We start from the raw sequence: 16,353 nt of genomic DNA, 5'->3' as shown, positions 1-16,353 counted from the left end.
GGTTCGAAGACCAAGAGCAATTCATTCGTAGAGTACCTGAGGTAGAGAGTGCATAAGAATTCAATTCGCTTTGTCTCTTTAAGATTCATGCAATGGCAGTCAAAGAAAGGCAAAAACAGGCAAAGAGGCAAGATCAGTGCCACTAGAAGAATTGAAGAAAAAAAAAAAAAAAAAAAAAAACAAGAACCACTTATACTGAAACCAAAGAAAACCAAGACAGAGCGTTGGCGCAGTCAGCCTGGTTTGATAATCGTTCTGTGGTCTGGTGCACAGAAATCAGCATCTTTAGAACTCTTTGTTCTTTGGGCACAATGGGAAGAATTGCCTCGAGTGCAATGGTCGATCATTCTCTTTTGTTGAGGATTCTCTCGGCCGCTGCGATCGGTTGTTGTCTCCTATCCATGATTGAGTCACTGCCTGTTGTTGGCGGGCATATCTGGCGCGGCTTTAGTCGATCAGATCCGCAATGAACTTAACACCAGGGAGTCGGGCCAGATTTGCGTACACCACGTATCCCATGCGAAGGATGAGAATTCTCGAATGCGCAGGATAGACAGCGTCCACGGAAATTCTGTACATGCCAGGCATGCTTTCCAACCACGAGACCAGGTCCTGGACTTCCTTGTCGTCAACTAATCCTGCAATATGGATACTAACAAGAGTGTGGACCCGAGGCAGGAGATTGGACGGATTTACCTCAGCCCTGCCAGGGAAATTCAGGCGGACAGAGACACCCAGTTTGACCTGGTGACTTGGCTTGACCACAGTGCTCTCATTTCGAATTGTCGCCATTGCGTCTGCCAGAATCATGCATTCATGGCAATCTCGCTTACGGCGCTCGATCTCGCAGCGTAGCTTGCGAGAAACGCTGCTGGCGGGTGGTCCCAAGGCAAATGGCGTATTGTCATCGCTCGCAGCGATTATCTCAACTTTGCGAGTACTGCGAGCCACATCTCGCGCAGCAAGATGCGCGTAACAGCAGTCGAGAACGAACACAACATCTGTGCGCATGTAGCCAGAAGCTGGATCCCGGCCCCCGGTAGCGATGTCGATGTATTGCTGAATATTCGATGGATCGCTTGGTTTTTAGTGGGAAACAGCACAAAGCCCACCATCACTCACAATACCGTGTCCGGCATAGTGGATGAAGAGGATCGTCTTTTGGGGGGAAGAGTTTGCAGCCCTAAAAGTATCAAGAATTGCGCTGCCAGTCTGCCCTTGAAGGCGCTTGTTTTGCGGAATAACAAGCTCTTGTGCTGGGCTTAACCCGAATGCTCTCAGAATCCCTTGAGAACTCTCCACGTCGCCTTTCGCATTTGTGTCGTCGCCAGCCCATCGAAGTGAGAGCGCAAAAGACTCCCCGTAGCTTTCGCCACGGTCGTTCACACCTTGAGTGTGAGTCGAAGTTCTTCCTCGGTGACCATCTCTGAGGATGGAAGGTCTTCAGTAGTGGTGGCCATGGTGTGATTTTCGGACATTCTTTGTCGACAGAAAGCCTGTTGCTCAACCCAAAAGTCAGTTCTAGTATCAAGTACAAGAGGCCCCGTTTGATGGAAGAGAACGTACCTGGTTGAAAATTAGGTGACTGCAAAGAGGAACAGAGAGTTGTGTTTAATAGAGTGGGGTGGAAACAGAGAAAGTAGAGCACTGAGCGAGGGGAGGGAACTTTGAGAGATTTATTGCCGGGTCTCGCCCGAAAATGGAAGCCACGTCTGAATGTGGAAGTTGGAAAAGCTTTGTGCGTCAGTATGTGTTACTCTTTTAGAAAAAATCCCTGAAAAGTCGAGTCGCATGGATGATGAGAGAAGAAGAAATCAAAACATGATCCAGGCTGCCTCATATGATTGCATTATTTTTGCCTCGGAGGCAAAGTTTAATGGGAAGATATGGTAGCCCATTCTTCCATGATGCTTGGAACGCGGCGATGTGAAAGATGCTGAAATATCTCCCAAATAAATACCATTGTAATCCAAGGAGCTTTACAAAGTTACCAAGTCAAACAGATGGAAGCGAGACTTGACTGATTGTAAAGGATGTTTGTCATTGCTTGACTCCAAGCTCACTTTTGACTCATCTAACTCTCACTTCGATTCTATTCTTCAGACTGAGGTGAGAGAGAAGTGAGATTCGTCTGATAGGAAAGTGACATTATACTTACTTGAGTACCATCTCACATTGAAGTCACCTTACGTGTACAGTCACTAAGGTACTGCTACCGTCTTTGAAGTTAATGCAAAATTTGGTAGAATTTGATACTGAAACTAATCACACTTTCAATACAACTTGCGATAGCACACTGATTAGTAGCTATAAGAGAGAGCTCTTCCTCTCTCTCTATCTTCTCCTTCTATCTCTCATCTTTAGAGCGTTCCTTGTCCGTCATAAGTTCGTACATTGATGAGCAAAATGCTTGCCTATCTGATTTGAAGTGTCCAATTTACAAGCTGCATGCAACGTTCCTGCACAAACATTGTCACCCCCGCTCGGTCCCCGGCACACGCATCTGAGGTCAGAGTCTCCGCCAAATTTCTGCCATCGCGTCGCCTTCCAGGAAGTGCGCTTATTTCACATTCGACGTCGTCCTTGTTGTCCGAGGCCCTTGATTTCTTCCTCCTCAACATCACACAGCACACTCTCTAGCGTGTCTGTCCCTCCTCAAAATTGCTCAAATTCCAACAAGAAACATGCCATTACCACTCGAAGCTCATCCATCTCCGACGGTGAACATGCAGCGCATCGATGTGCATACGCACTGTGTGCCCCCCGCCTATCGAGCCATCTGCAGGAGAAATAGTTTCGCGGGTAGAGGTCACCCAGACGGAATGCCCGCGATTCCCCCCTGGGATCCAGAAAGCCATCTTGCCCTGATGAAGGATCTCGGCATCACGCGGTCTATTCTCAGCATGTCCTCTCCCGGAACTCATCTATTTCCCGGAGACGATGAACAGGCTCGTTTGGTCACAAGATACATGAACGATCACATGGCCGATGTCTGCTCGCAGTATTCGGGCAAATTCTCCTTCTTCGCGTCGCTTCCTTTGCCGGATGTAGAAGGCTCACTTGCGGAGATTGATCGTGCGCTGGATGAGCTGGGGGCTGTCGGGTTTCAGATCCTGACAAACTCTCACGGAGTGTATCCCGGAGATCTGAAATTCCGACGGGTCTTTGAGAAGCTGAGTCAAAAGGACGCCATTGTGTTTCTTCACCCGACCAGTTGTCATCTTCGACGCGAGATAGGTCCGGTTGAAGAGATTGAGCCACTGGCTGGAGTGCCTAATCCAATGCTAGAGTTCATGTTCGATAGCACGCGAGCATTGACAAGTATCTTGACGTCGGAGATCAGAACCAAGTGTCCAGGGATCAAATTTATCATTGCTCACTGCGGTGCAACTCTGCCTCCGGTCGTGGTAAGACTCGCATCACCCTGCTGATGTTTCTGTTTGGGTGCACTTGCACACGTTTTTGTTGCTTTCTGCAAAGAAGATTTCTGCTGACCACTACATCTGTGCATCATTCAAAATAAAACCAGGCCCGCATTGCCGAGTTCTCCCATCTGATCTCCAATGTCGATGGACCCTTGACCGTCGAAATCATCAAAGATTGGCTGCAGACTCACTGCTACGCAGATCTCGCCGGTGTTCCGTTTCCCGACCAAATTCACGGTCTTCTGCGCCACATGGACTCGTCCAGATTACTCTACGGAACGGATTACCCTTACACGCCAGATCCATTGGCCAAGTCACTGGCCGCGAGACTGGACGAGAATCTCGAGCGAGAGTTCGGTCCGGAGACTCTTCAGCAGGCTCTTGTGACCAATGCCCAGACCTTGTTCAGCGGTCGATGGAACTAGACTGAAGAGTCTGTCTTATTTGTCTGACCTGAATCTCGTGTGGGTTCTCCCGGCCAAAGCACAGGGACAGGCTAAGCGTAAGCGGACTTGATCCTACTGGCTCATTGAATAGTCAATCTCGATTTGTTTACTGAAGATAGGGGACTCTTGCGATCTAGTCAGAATACATACTCTACCAGGCTCATCGTTAAAGTATCGGATTAATCCAATCAACAGATTTACTTGGAAAATAACAGGAAAAAAGAGACTGAAATGTACGCATCTGCCCCAAGTATTACTACTACTCCTCCTACGTAGTACCGTAAGTATTAGTAGTAGTACTAGACTAGTATTACTAGTAATACCACTTACTTAAGCAACCCACCAATCGACAGACTGAATTTCTCAACTCCACCGCGGCGCGCCCACGACGGGAGATCTGCGAGACCCAGCACTCAACTGGCCAATCACAAGAGGATTAGTCGCCCACCTTTTGGCCTAACACCCGGGAACCTGTGTGGACACCGGATCAGTTCGAGTATAGACTCGATGGAGTCTGGTCTACCGATGGACCAGCCACTCGCGCTAGCAAATTTGAGAGAGTTCAAACTTCATTCCCATCATCATTCCAAAAAAAAAAAGAAAAGAAAAAGAAAAGACGATAAAAATCAAAAAGGAAAGAAGTAATACATAACACTCCTACATAGCAAGCATCTAGTATACTACTAGATGCTGTATACCTCAGTTCCCCACCCCCACCCCCCCATCTTCTCACTATCGCCCTTATGCTCAGCAATCTACAGAGTGAAGGATTCTTTTTTCAGGGGAGAGAGGCAGACTAGATTTCTCAAGCGATAGCAGGATTCCCGTCCTCTACGCATAATGAAAAGCAAAGAATGATATTTGGCAGGATGTAGTGTCGGTGCAAAATGGTTTCATCTGGCTCTTGCACCAAGGATCTACAATTCATTTTAATGATCTGCATTGTCTTACGGAATGAGCCCGTGTTCTTCTGTAGGGACGGGGGACTCGGGGGCCGGTGTTGAGGTTGGTGTTCCCGGGGTTCGATGTAGCGGGCCGCTTTACAGGGCATTTCATGCAAGGGGCGATGGGGGGAAGGCAATAGTTGGGGAATTATCTACTTGTGTCTCATATTTTTCCGAGGGGGAAAGGGGATCATGGAGAAAGACTACTTGGCGAGGTTCTGGCGGTCGGATGCTCAGAGGGGAATTGTGATTTGATATTTGTCGAGGTTCAGAAAGGTAGGGGACTATTACTGGAGTGGGGATACGATGGACGGTGGCGAAGATTTGGAAATTGAAAAAAGTAACCATGATCGAACAGATGCACACAGGAAGAAGTGCATCGTGAAGAGAATAAGTACATCGGCCAGAAAAAGAAAAAAAAAGGCTCACATCTATGGAATCCCAGATATGGAAAGCAAACGTGCGCCGGTAGCCTTGGATGCAATCAAGTCAGGCATAGGACTTGAGACCATACTCCCTCCCCTGCATAAACCAGTTTCCGAACCCGTAGACCAAGAAGAAAATGCCAATACACATAAAAAAACACCAATACCTGTCAAATGCACAGTGAGACGTGGGAAAAGAAAATGCAAGTCAAGGAAAGTGAGACTGTAGAAGGAAAATGCAGAGACTAGAGAAAGAAAAAAAACCACCAGACCCAGAAGAAAAAGCACCGAGTGATGGTCAAAGATTGGACGGCTCTATGTCGAGTAGACTGGAGAGCATCGCGGAGGAGAGACAGTAGGAAAGCTCTTTTTGGTTGTCAAAGAAAGAGGACGAGAGGAGGTATATGTTGAATGGACAAAAGGAAATCAAAAAAAAGAAAAGGGCCAGGGTGGCAATGATCACAAGAAGCTCAGAATATCACAGGGACCCAAGTAAATAAGGATAATAAAGAAAAAGGAGATTAGAGTTAGATGGCACAGGTAATTGTAGCGCGCGGATCGAGAGCCAGCTCAAATCACGCATGGGGTCGCCCGATGCGGCTGCCCATATAGGACCCTGTGGCAGAGGCGAGGAAGCGTGCGACAAATCCACCACCATGGCCATGGCTCGAGACTTTCATCTTCTTGCTGGGCTGACGAGTGGGTAAGTAAGGCTTGGAGTCGACGTGGACAAAACTGTAGGCCAGGGATGACACAGACGGGCTGCGGTAGACATCTCCCACCATCATCAGATCGTCGTTGCCGTGCGAGGAGCACGTGCTGACACTGGTGGGTGTACCGCGGGAGCTGGGGGCGGTGCTGGAAGACCGAGAGCAGATCGAGTTCAAAGTTTCGGCGTGCGAGAGTCCGGGTACGTCGCGAATTGAGGGGGGTGAGATGGATCGACCCGACCGCTGGGGAGACAAGCGCTGTCGGTGGTAAGGAATGTACCGTTCAAGATCCGCGACCGATTGTGGCGAACTCTGACTGCTGTGCATGGACGGACAGGAAAGATGAGTGGGCAGTCGACGAAGGCCCATGGCTTCACCATGGCGCCGAGTGTCCGCACGCGCCTCCATCTTGTGTCGTCGCACACGGCCCACCAGCAGCTCGGCAGGGTTCACCATGCGTCGGCTGTGCAAAGAATTAGTTCTATGGCATCCAGAATGGCGAGAATGGGGAACCCCGGCGTACCGTTGCTGTTGGCGCCATTGAAGCTCCTCTTCGGCTTTTCTCTCCAGTTCATACTCCTGCTCGAGACGGTGGCGAATGGGTGCCAGGAACGGCTCCAAGAAGGTGAAAAGATCTTGCTCGGTGACTCGCGTCTCCCAATCCAAGAGGAAGAGCAATTGACGCTCCATGAGGTTTACCTCGGGGAGGGAGAAGCCGAAGCCGTCGAACCCCTTGACGGCCGTGTACCGGGCCCAGTGCTTGTTCTTGGGACTGGAGTCGTTGAGGTTCTTGGATGCGAGGATGAGGGAAGCCAGGAAGATTCGGTGGACGGTGCAGCGCATGCCCTTGGCCACCGGAGGCAGACGAGCTCGTAGGCGGCCCAGATACACCAAAGAACTCATCAAGGTCGGCACCTGGACTTGCGAACGAGCGACGAGGGATGCGATGAATGCCTCAATCGACGGCAGTGGGGGTAAGGAGTCGTTTGCTTCCATGGGAGGAGTCGACGGCGGCGTGGGTTGACCATGTTGACCGAGGGTGTTGGTCACATGCGCCTCGCATCGGATGACCTGAGATGCTTGCTGGGCGAGGTAGGTCACCATCTCGCGAGAGACGCGATGCGTGACGAATTCATCCAGGGCGGCCTTGTTGAAGGCCAACGGGGTGGGCATGGTGCTGTGTAGACTCATGATGAATGTGGTGATATTGGTGAGTGGTAAGAAGCAGTGAGAGCACGTTCAAGGTTCTCAACGGGATTATGTATAATTTGGTCCCGGAGGGGGGCGTGCGCTTGGTTGAGCCAGACGACTAAAAGGGTCAATGCAGTCGTCGATGATGCCTTGTGTTGACAGAGGGGAAGACAATGGCGTTGTGGTCGAGATCCTTCTATGCTTTGTCCCGGAGGGAGCTGGAAGTATAGAGTCGACGATGAAGGGATAAAGACAAGGCAAAGACACAAAGAAACCAAGATGAAGGAACGGTGTGAAGGAGGGGATCAGTCGGTTGTCAACGATGAAGAATACAGAAATGACCGTTGATCCAGTACACCCGAGTAATGTCAATGAGATTGGAATGTCCTGACCAGCAGGATGGTGTCGTCAAGTAGTACCCGACGGTTGAAGGAATGTGCGGTAAGGATAGCTGAGGTTGTCGTGTCAACCCTTCTTATCGGTGCCCGATAGCCCTAACTGGAGAGGAGTGCAGAGCGCCTGAGACCTGCCGACGCGGAGAATTTGATCCGAGAGACAGTCTGGTGAACTTGGGGCAATAGTGCACACAATGTCTATGAGTACTGCGTCGATTATTGAGCGGAGGTTTTCAGATTTGGGTCTTGTGGAAAGTGGAAGGTGGAGCGTGAGATGCGTTCTGTCGACTGGGAGAATCGTGCACCCTTTTGGGTCAAGTCAGGTACCTGTCACGACGAGGGACAGAGAGCGACAAGGAGCGACCGGGGGAAATGATCTGAAGGAGGGTGGGAACTGGGCAATTCTTATGAAGGAGCGGAATTAAGAATGAGAGAGTTTAAAGGGTCCGGCGAGTGCCAATCTTTTCAAATTCACAGCAACCAGAGAGCGCGAGGAAGGTGACAAGGTTGGAGCATGTGGGTGAGTCCCGTGAAGAATCCAAGTGGTCCAACTGAGGGGGGAGGGAAATTCTCAAACTAGATATAAACCAGTGAAGCATCGAATGCTGGTATGCTATGCGCCGGGCGGCTGGAGAAGGGCGCGATTACTCGTTGACCGTCGGACCACTGCTGCAAGGTTGACAGGACAGGGAACAGATTGTATGGGAGGGCGACCGCGCGCGAGAGAGGCTTGGGAACATCTCGAGGGGGGAAGTGGATGGAGAGGGATAGGGCCATGGACTACGAAGGGGGCGCTGAATCGGTCGCGGAACAGCCAGCACGAACCTGCATAGTTGGATCTGAGATACTCGAACCGAGTCTGATCCATTTTTGATTTATTCGTGATTTTTGTCGGGTCATTCCCTTTTGGCCCAAGTGTCCCCAATCGAGATGAGCTTCCCTCTCATCCAGCGGTGCACTGGGGGGACGCGCGCGAAATCTGAGACGAGCGGAGGAGTCGGCTGTCAGGGACTCCAGGTTGGGCAGGGTTCGGAGGGTCCTGATTTGTCGACTGGGCGTTGGGCGCGTGTTGGAATGTCGTCTCCAAGTGGGCAATAACCCAGCCCACATGCTTGGCTAGCGTGGACGCAGTGTCCAATCTATCCTGGCCTTGGTGCGATGAATGTGCCACGACGACTTTGTGCTGGGCGAGCTTTTTTCACCACGCTGTCATGCATTTCATGACCGGATCGTCGAGGTGGTCAGGTCACGATCCGGGGGCCTACCCAGTCTCCGGTGGGCGCCAGAACCCTCTCGTCATGGTCATGTGTCTCCACCACTACAACTAGTGATTCGAAATGCATTCTTTGCAATAAAAAAAAAAACACGCCACCAGCCACGGTGCACCGCCGTATGTAGCGTCGCGTCTGCAGTACCTGAGATCCTACGAGGAGCGATTCGCTCTGCGAACCCCTTGACCAGCCATCACGCCCGTCCGGGGGATGTCGCCTGGCCCAGCCATGTGAACGACCAGGAAAGCTAAACCAAAGACCAACCTGATCTCCCCCCGCGTCGCCGGGCCTGGAGGGTTCATTCCAGGCATACTATAATTCATCATGGATTGAAGACGGGGATGACTGGGATTCATATTGAATTCCACTCTCCCAAGTCAAGTCGTTTTGATTTCTCCGCTCCCTCTCTCGCTCTCTCTCTCTCTCTGGCCCTCCCACTATCCCTAGATTCATGCAACTCGTTCAATATTGCAGCCGCGGCCCGCATTTCTCGATCGCGTGTCGAACCTGGCCAAACCTTGTCTTTTTGTCCCCCCATTTTCCTATTTCTTTGCCCCCCTTTTTCTGTATTACGTTTCAAATAGTATCTCTGTCCTGTCGCACAAGGGAACCAATGGAGATTTTTCAGTCAAATGGATCTTCAACGTTCACATCATCCTCTGTTGCTCCAGTACATCGAGCTCCCAAAATAATAATCCAAGCGCCGAGGGGGAAGTGTGAGGAGTCTAAAATAAGATCGTCTCGGCGCCTGTAGCCGCTTCCGCCCGGATGAGGGGCCATTTTTCTTGGTCGAACCCTTTTTTTTTTTGGTTTCGTGATCCGGTCAGTCGGAACGGATGAATGACGTCCAGTTGGTGATCAGGTCCCGGAGGAGGCTGGGACCAAATTGGCGCCCACCGAGCACAATGCCGACGCCGTCTGAGGAAGCTGATCCCAAGGCCCTGGACCACAGAACAGCAGACTCAAGTGCCACGAGCGGGAGTGGTGATGGAGATGGGCTCACAGGAGTTATAATCAGCAACTACCGACTGCACAAGTCACTCTTACAACCGCTTCTACGCCCATGGAGTGTACCGCCTACCACAATTCTCTGCGGGCGCTGGACAAGAACAGGATGAAACTTGCGACCGTTTCAGCTTTCCCTGTTGGTTCCAGCGCAGCTTTTGGTATGATAGCCTCAGGGCCTCATTCAACGAGCCGTTCGCTCACATTTCAATGTCGTCAGCAATAGTCTGACGGCCTCACACGATGGCCTATTCGACATGACCAAATCTCGTCGGACCAATTCATTAAAAAAAAAAAAACTGAAAAGAAGTATCCTGGAACGAGTGTTGGCGCCCTCAATTCTTAGGCAATTTTGGGACCAGGCGGTCGTACAAGTAGCAATTATACTCCATTCAAACTCAAGTCTTACAGACTCGATGTATAAATTAGCTTCTAGCAAGAAGAGCATTTCCACCGGTCCAAGGGACTCTCGTCCTATGGAATAAGTAGCTTTCATATTCCCATCGTTCTGGGCGTAGAAAAAATCATGTCAATTTGACTGCAAGGGCAAAGCCAGGCTGCAGAAGATGAGTGTGTTGGATGAGCTCGTAAATTGTGTCTCGCAGAGCATTGACGAACTCCACAACTTTCTTTTCTTTCGTCTCCAACTTAGTGGGTGGACACTGTGACGCAAGTTCATTGGCGGAGGATCGGGTAACAAGTGGGTTTTTGGACGCATGGCGCTGCATGAAATGTGGATATCAAATCTGATTGGACAAGGGATAGGAGCGCTAAGCTATATCAAGCAATCCCTGGGACACGCGGTTTCTGTATAGAGGAGTTGGCGAGCAACTCAAGCTTTAATAACTTATGAGCTGCATCCTGCAATTCAGGCGACGCAGCCCTTGAGACCTTTGGCTATCCGTTGGTAATTTGTGACTTTTATCTCACAGTTGCAGACGAACAACTTGATGAGGACTTTACTATCGTTCTTCAGCGGGGATTTCCCCAAAGTTCGAGGCAGGGATTGTTGTGTGGATGCGGATGCGATGACGAGCCCACTCGGCTGAATCAATTCTTTGCGGGCATTGATGGCAAGCCTCTTTTGCCATTAACGCGGCAAAAAGTCTGCTTGAGCCGGCAATGGATTCGGTAGGGTCTGATATCTGTGGATGAGGCATGGAACTCAATCCCTCAAAAGGTTTCCCTGCCAGACGCTATGAAGAGCAAAACTTGGAAGTAAGCATAGTACTGTTTGAGCCCAGGACTCCTGGCTGATTTGGGGGTCTTTTTTTTGAAATGTAGTGGATTCTCAATTGGAAAGATGTGCGACTAATGTTTAACCTTTAATTGATCAATGTAGACTGTTCTCAGTAGCCGAACACTTCAAGAGGAAACTACATTTTGATGCACGACTAGGTTAAGCCATGGCAAGATGGAGTCTCGGCGAATCTCTCGCGTTTGAACTGATTTCATTTGACCAAATGAATTTTTCTAATAGGCCGCACGTCAAGGTAGGAAATTGATTCTACCTCGATAGGGATGAAACTCTCATTTTCCCCCTTCTCCTGTGTATGGCATGTAAGTTTGAGTTCGGAATGGGATGGCAGCTTTCCGGGATTATCTATAAGAAAAAAAGAGTTGCATTGGAGCCTATCCCTGGGCCAGTGATAGTAATTGAAGTTCCTGTCGTTGACCCAGAAATGAAACAAGATAAAAATGTGATCAAGGCCGGGGGACTCATGAGCTCAACGTTCAGACCGCTTTCTACCACCTCCTTCATCTGGAAAAAAAAACGATCAACATGAGATAACGCCCGCGATGAAAGTGACAAAAACTGAAACCAGAGTACCTCACAACAAAGGGAGGAGTGAAATCCATTTGAAGGCCAAGTCAAGTCCAACCACATGACAACTCACTTCAATCTGAACGATGAGTCCCAAAACAAACCCAGGCCGGCGAAAAGCGAAAGCTCTCCAAATGACAAAAAAAACAAAACAGCCAGACGTGAAGATCGTGACACATGCAAGTCATTTTTTCGTTATTCTTCTGCAAATCATGTCAAGGCAGGGAGTTCGCTCGTGAATTTCACGAGCGGGAGGGAGAAGGGCCGTACAGAATATCCAAACCGGACCCAACGACAGCCCCCGAGTCTTCGTGGTCTTCGGAAGCGGCACAGGCTGGTCGATGGAACATCGTGCCCCATCGGCTGGCAAATTCGGGGTCCTCTCGCCTGGAATGGAAGATTGTTGATCAGTGAATGTTTCCCCCGGTATTCTCGACTCGATGAGACATACGCAATTCTCTCGAGGGCATTGCAGTACTCGCGGATCAACGAGTTATCGGACCCGGCACCTGGCTCATGCTGATAGCGCGCTCGACGCCAGCCCCCAGTCAACACCCAAAGTTTCAACGCGTTCCTACCCAGGCGGGCATCCATGGGGCTACGACTCTGTGTTTTGAGATTGATCGCTAAAAGAAAGAATGACTGTCAAACCGCAGGTTCTTCTCAGAAGATGGAAAGTGAGGGAAGCGCGTCTTTCACGTACTGGCCCCGGGATGCTCGTTTCGAAGATGCTTGCGAAGCGTGGCTTGGGTGTTGTATGTGTACCCGCACATGATACCTGGAGCAACCTCAACGTCACACCTATATGGGGGACTCCCGATTAGCATGGCGTTGTTTATCCCAGATTCACTTTGTGACAGATGAATTACCGAGGACGTACACGAGTCCATTTGTGCGGTTCATCGCGACCATAGGGTTTGCAGGCGGGTTAGAGACCATGCCCGCCTCGATGTCGCGAGCCAAGATCTGAGGCCTGATATCTCCACCCTGACTGCGTTCGATGATGCTTTGTGGCAGCCATCCTGGGTTGTTATTCGGGATCGGTCCTGGATATGGTGATATTCAGTATGCTGGAGGTTGTCACACGTGGCAAGGTAGCATGTCTTCCAACACACCGTGAGCATATCCCGACACAGGGTACGGGCTGCTCGACAAGAGAACCTCGGTTTTATCAAAGTCCTCGGCGGTTAAGAGGTCAGCAAGAGAGGCTTCATGCTGAGGCATGACCCCAGGAGGATTCATCGTGGGCTTAAGTATCTGTGGTGATGGATCTGCTCTTTCAGAAAAGAAGTTCCTCATGGATGGAAGAAGCTGATCATGAAGAGTTATGGATAGAAGAAGAACTTGTTTACATTTGAGAAGATGATAGTGTTTGTGTGCTAGAAGATGATAGTGATTGCGTGTTCACTCTCACTCCCCGATTAGGAAGTGCCCATGAGATGCTTCTACTCAGGACACGAAACCGCGTCTGAGTTGTTTGCTAAGAACAGAAAAGATGCCCATAGAACAGCAGCATCAGTGTACAAACACTGAATGCACTATTTATGCCGATTGCCAGTATCAACTTAGTAGCTAGGTACCTTACATAGCCCTAGAACCTGGAAGCATCAGTATGAATATTCGAAGCATCACGCCCCGTTATGGTCAGATACTACATTCAAAGCTTGATGCCCCGGGAGCCCTTGTCGACTTTTGAACTTGAAGAGTTACCAGATACACCTGACGAGTCTCGACCCAGAGCCAAGAGTCCCTCCTCTGAGTCTTCACACTTGAGCCTTTTTTTTCCCCAAGTCGCGCGCATATTATTCGAGAGATCATTTGCAGGTTCACTATGAACGAGATGCTAGTAACTTACCCCAGTGCGAATAGGAAGTTCCATAGGCAACTGTTGACTATGCCTTTACATCAGTGAGAGGTCTAGAAGCCTCATACTTGGAATTCCAGATTTCAATCATGAGCAGAAAGAAGCCTCTTGGAATCAATGTCGAAACCGAAGTCCGGTCCTCCTATGTCCTGAGAAAGTCACCTGCTATGTACATGAATGTCGGAGAGCTAAGTAGGAGGTACTATCGTCTTGGAGATATGGTTTTTGCCTCTGTGTCTGTTATGTATTTCATCACCACGATATCATCTCAATTCCACCTCTGAGTATATTGAGATTGATTGAAGAGGACGCACGAGGTAACGACATACAGCAAAACATCACCGGCTATTCCATGACGACCAAGACCAAATATCGATTTCATAGAAAGGTTGAATCTGACAACATGGGACCGGGCTGACGCATGACTCGACACAACCCAAGGGATTCCGAGCCTTGCGGGTTTCCACGGGAAGCCTCCTGGTCCTCAGAACGGTCTCACCCGCGGACAGGAGAGGGGACGATTCTCGGAGAAGAACAGCTACATTCATAGGGATGTTGAATCAGCTGCACCAGTGAGATTGTATGTCATGGTCATCGTGAGGATCAAACCCTCAAAAATGACACGGGGACTTGATCCACGATACGGGTCACGGTATCTACATAGACCCTTTGAATTACCGTAACCAAAGATACCGTATCAAGAGAAGCCAGGTGGGTTTCTGACAAAGTTACAATCCAGGAACGGGCAGAATGGATCATCTCAGGGTCCGTGCAAATGTGATACGGCACAATTGCTCAGTCCTCCTCCTTTCGTGAGAAGGGCATGATCCTCACAAGTGGCAAATGAGCAGGGCTACTGCTCGAGGGCTGCACTACCCATCTTGGTCTCTTCCAGGCTTCACTGCCAATCGTTGTAATGATGTACTGTACCGTTTTCCGTGGATATGGCTATCACATTCGCGGTTGGGCAGTTTGATACCTTGATTGGCTTCTTGCCCTCCGTAGTCTGTATCTGTGCAACTTCTACAATCCAACACCAGCCACAGTAGCCAGCAACGGGTACTCCTGCTCTGTACTAGCCACCAAGTACTGGCTGCATGAGCGATGACCACGCTGAGCTGGGAAAATACAAGCTCTACCCGTCAACACGGCTGGAAGATTGTTCCAGCCTGTAGTAGATGCAAGAACCCAGCTGACTCTAGACGTTAATTCCCGATCGCCAAAGATCAGACGAGAGGGTCAGACGCACCGAGCAGGAGCACTTTGCCCTCGCCCTCGACAGGGTCTTGATCCCTCTTGATCCCCTCCTCCTTGTCACATGCATCTCCAGGGTCACGTGCACAGGGAGAAAAATCCATCAATCCATCCTCCGCATGAAGCAGCGCAAGCGTAGATTGCATGTGATGCGGACTCAAGGCTGCCCGCAGCCGACGAGAACCGCTACTGGAGACCGCTCCAAACCCGATCGAATGCACCTTTGTGGACTTTTATGCTGTGGCTGCAGTTTGCGTCCCCATCTCCCTCCGACTCTTTCTTCCCGCCCAACCTGCAGCACCGTGGATGCCTGAGATCGAAACTACTGTCGTCCCGGTTTTCAGACTAGTGATGCAGGTAGTCGCTGTCCCGACCGACTCGCATCTTGCATCCAGTTCGGCATCTAAAAAAAGAAATGTTGCGCGCGAAATAAAATAAAATGATAATTCAATAAAACTAGTCTGAGCACTCGACCCGGTGCTGCTGTACATGGCATGGCTAGATTTGATTTTCATCCTATCAGTCGGGTGTACTCCACCACTGACTGCACTGATCCACTGAAATATATCTTAGGTCCTGCACATCAATCTCGAGCGTGCCCCCGGTACATACGTCCCACCACCTAACACTCTACTTTCAATCTTTAACCGCCCATATCTACCAAGTTACCCCCAATTTAAAGTCTACATTACTACACAATTTCATCAATTTCAACATTGGTCTCCGATTCTCTCGCCATTCGATATCCGTAGTTGTCCATCTGCACCTGCCCCCGCTCAACTTCTATCCAGCGCTTAAGAAGCAGGAGCAACCTTGACATCATCACCATTGAATCCGTGCTTTTAAAAAAAAAAGCAAAATATAGTCTACACTCAATAGCTATTGTCAGCCTTGAATTTCTGCAAGGAATCGCCTACCTCCATGTACCGCCGGACATAGTGAAGGTGCGTAGCACATATGTGCCTACGCAGTGCGTCCGTCCTCCCTGGCTTGACCGACGGGAAGATCCGCCCGGCGCTAAGGCTGCTTTTGCTGGCCGTTTCGACGGTCTCGTCCTTCTTCCACTTTCTCTCTTTCTTTCCGAGGAGTCAACCATTGAGGAAATCCCCAAGTCGTATCCTATTTGGCCTTGATGCAAGTAAACCCTATTTAAAACAAGCCCCCTACCCGCTAGGCTCAAGGCTTGGTTATGAGTGTGGATTCGATTTTTTTTCCCTATAAGCGGAGTGATGCACAGGTCTACGAAAGACCCCAAAAAAAGACACAAGACACAAAAGAAAAGCTGCTTAGCTGGAGTGACTGTGCTCCAATGTCTGTCTAGCATTGACCCTTCTAGCTAGGTAGATTCAGGCAGAATTCATGATCTTCCATACCGACAATACAGACCTCACTTGATAGTGCTAGGTTCCAGCCCCGGAAACATAGCGCCTCATAGATTCAAAGGGCTCTTGAAGGTAGAAGAATACCTAGATAATCAGGTCACCGGCAAGCATAGTCAAGCGCTGACTGGTAAGATGAGGTGGTTCTATCGTCTATCTATGCGTCAGTAATGATATTATCCTAGGTGATATTTATGACACTTTGTACTACGACAACTT

At 49.7% G+C, this 16,353-nt stretch overlaps 5 protein-coding genes across 5 annotated transcripts; 2 read left to right on the top strand and 3 right to left on the bottom strand.

The window, feature by feature from the left end:
• Positions 1–447: 447 nt before the first annotated feature.
• On the bottom strand, positions 448–1,460 carry POX_e06921 (uncharacterized protein; the record flags this gene model as incomplete). The annotated part of the gene is made up of 2 exons (XM_050115734.1): positions 448–1,059; positions 1,389–1,460. 2 exons carry the CDS (start codon positions 1,458–1,460, stop codon positions 448–450), a joined length of 684 nt encoding a protein of 227 aa, XP_049968194.1.
• A 1,224-nt stretch (positions 1,461–2,684) lies between these two features.
• POX_e06920 (uncharacterized protein) lies at positions 2,685–3,850 on the top strand (the record flags this gene model as incomplete). Its single annotated transcript, XM_050115733.1, has 2 exons — positions 2,685–3,407; positions 3,530–3,850. 2 exons carry the CDS (start codon positions 2,685–2,687, stop codon positions 3,848–3,850), a joined length of 1,044 nt encoding a protein of 347 aa, XP_049968193.1.
• A 1,965-nt stretch (positions 3,851–5,815) lies between these two features.
• Positions 5,816–7,141, bottom strand: POX_e06919 (PHO85 cyclin-2; the record flags this gene model as incomplete). The annotated part of the gene is made up of 2 exons (XM_050115732.1): positions 5,816–6,413; positions 6,474–7,141. The coding sequence occupies 2 exons, from the start codon at positions 7,139–7,141 to the stop codon at positions 5,816–5,818; spliced, it is 1,266 nt and encodes a 421-aa protein (XP_049968192.1).
• Positions 7,142–9,712: 2,571 nt separating this feature from the next.
• On the top strand, positions 9,713–9,925 carry POX_e06918 (uncharacterized protein; the record flags this gene model as incomplete). Its single annotated transcript, XM_050115731.1, has 1 exon — positions 9,713–9,925. The coding sequence occupies one exon, from the start codon at positions 9,713–9,715 to the stop codon at positions 9,923–9,925; it is 213 nt and encodes a 70-aa protein (XP_049968191.1).
• A 1,954-nt stretch (positions 9,926–11,879) lies between these two features.
• POX_e06917 (uncharacterized protein) lies at positions 11,880–12,879 on the bottom strand (the record flags this gene model as incomplete). Its single annotated transcript, XM_050115730.1, has 5 exons — positions 11,880–12,024; positions 12,089–12,263; positions 12,341–12,438; positions 12,518–12,683; positions 12,753–12,879. 5 exons carry the CDS (start codon positions 12,877–12,879, stop codon positions 11,880–11,882), a joined length of 711 nt encoding a protein of 236 aa, XP_049968190.1.
• Positions 12,880–16,353: the final 3,474 nt, after the last annotated feature.

This window comes from Penicillium oxalicum, chromosome V, assembly GCF_001723175.1.
Source record: "Penicillium oxalicum strain HP7-1 chromosome V, whole genome shotgun sequence".
Lineage (NCBI taxonomy): Eukaryota > Fungi > Ascomycota > Eurotiomycetes > Eurotiales > Aspergillaceae > Penicillium > Penicillium oxalicum.
Note: the sequence above shows the minus strand (reverse complement) of the source record. Positions and strands in the feature narration are given on the sequence as shown.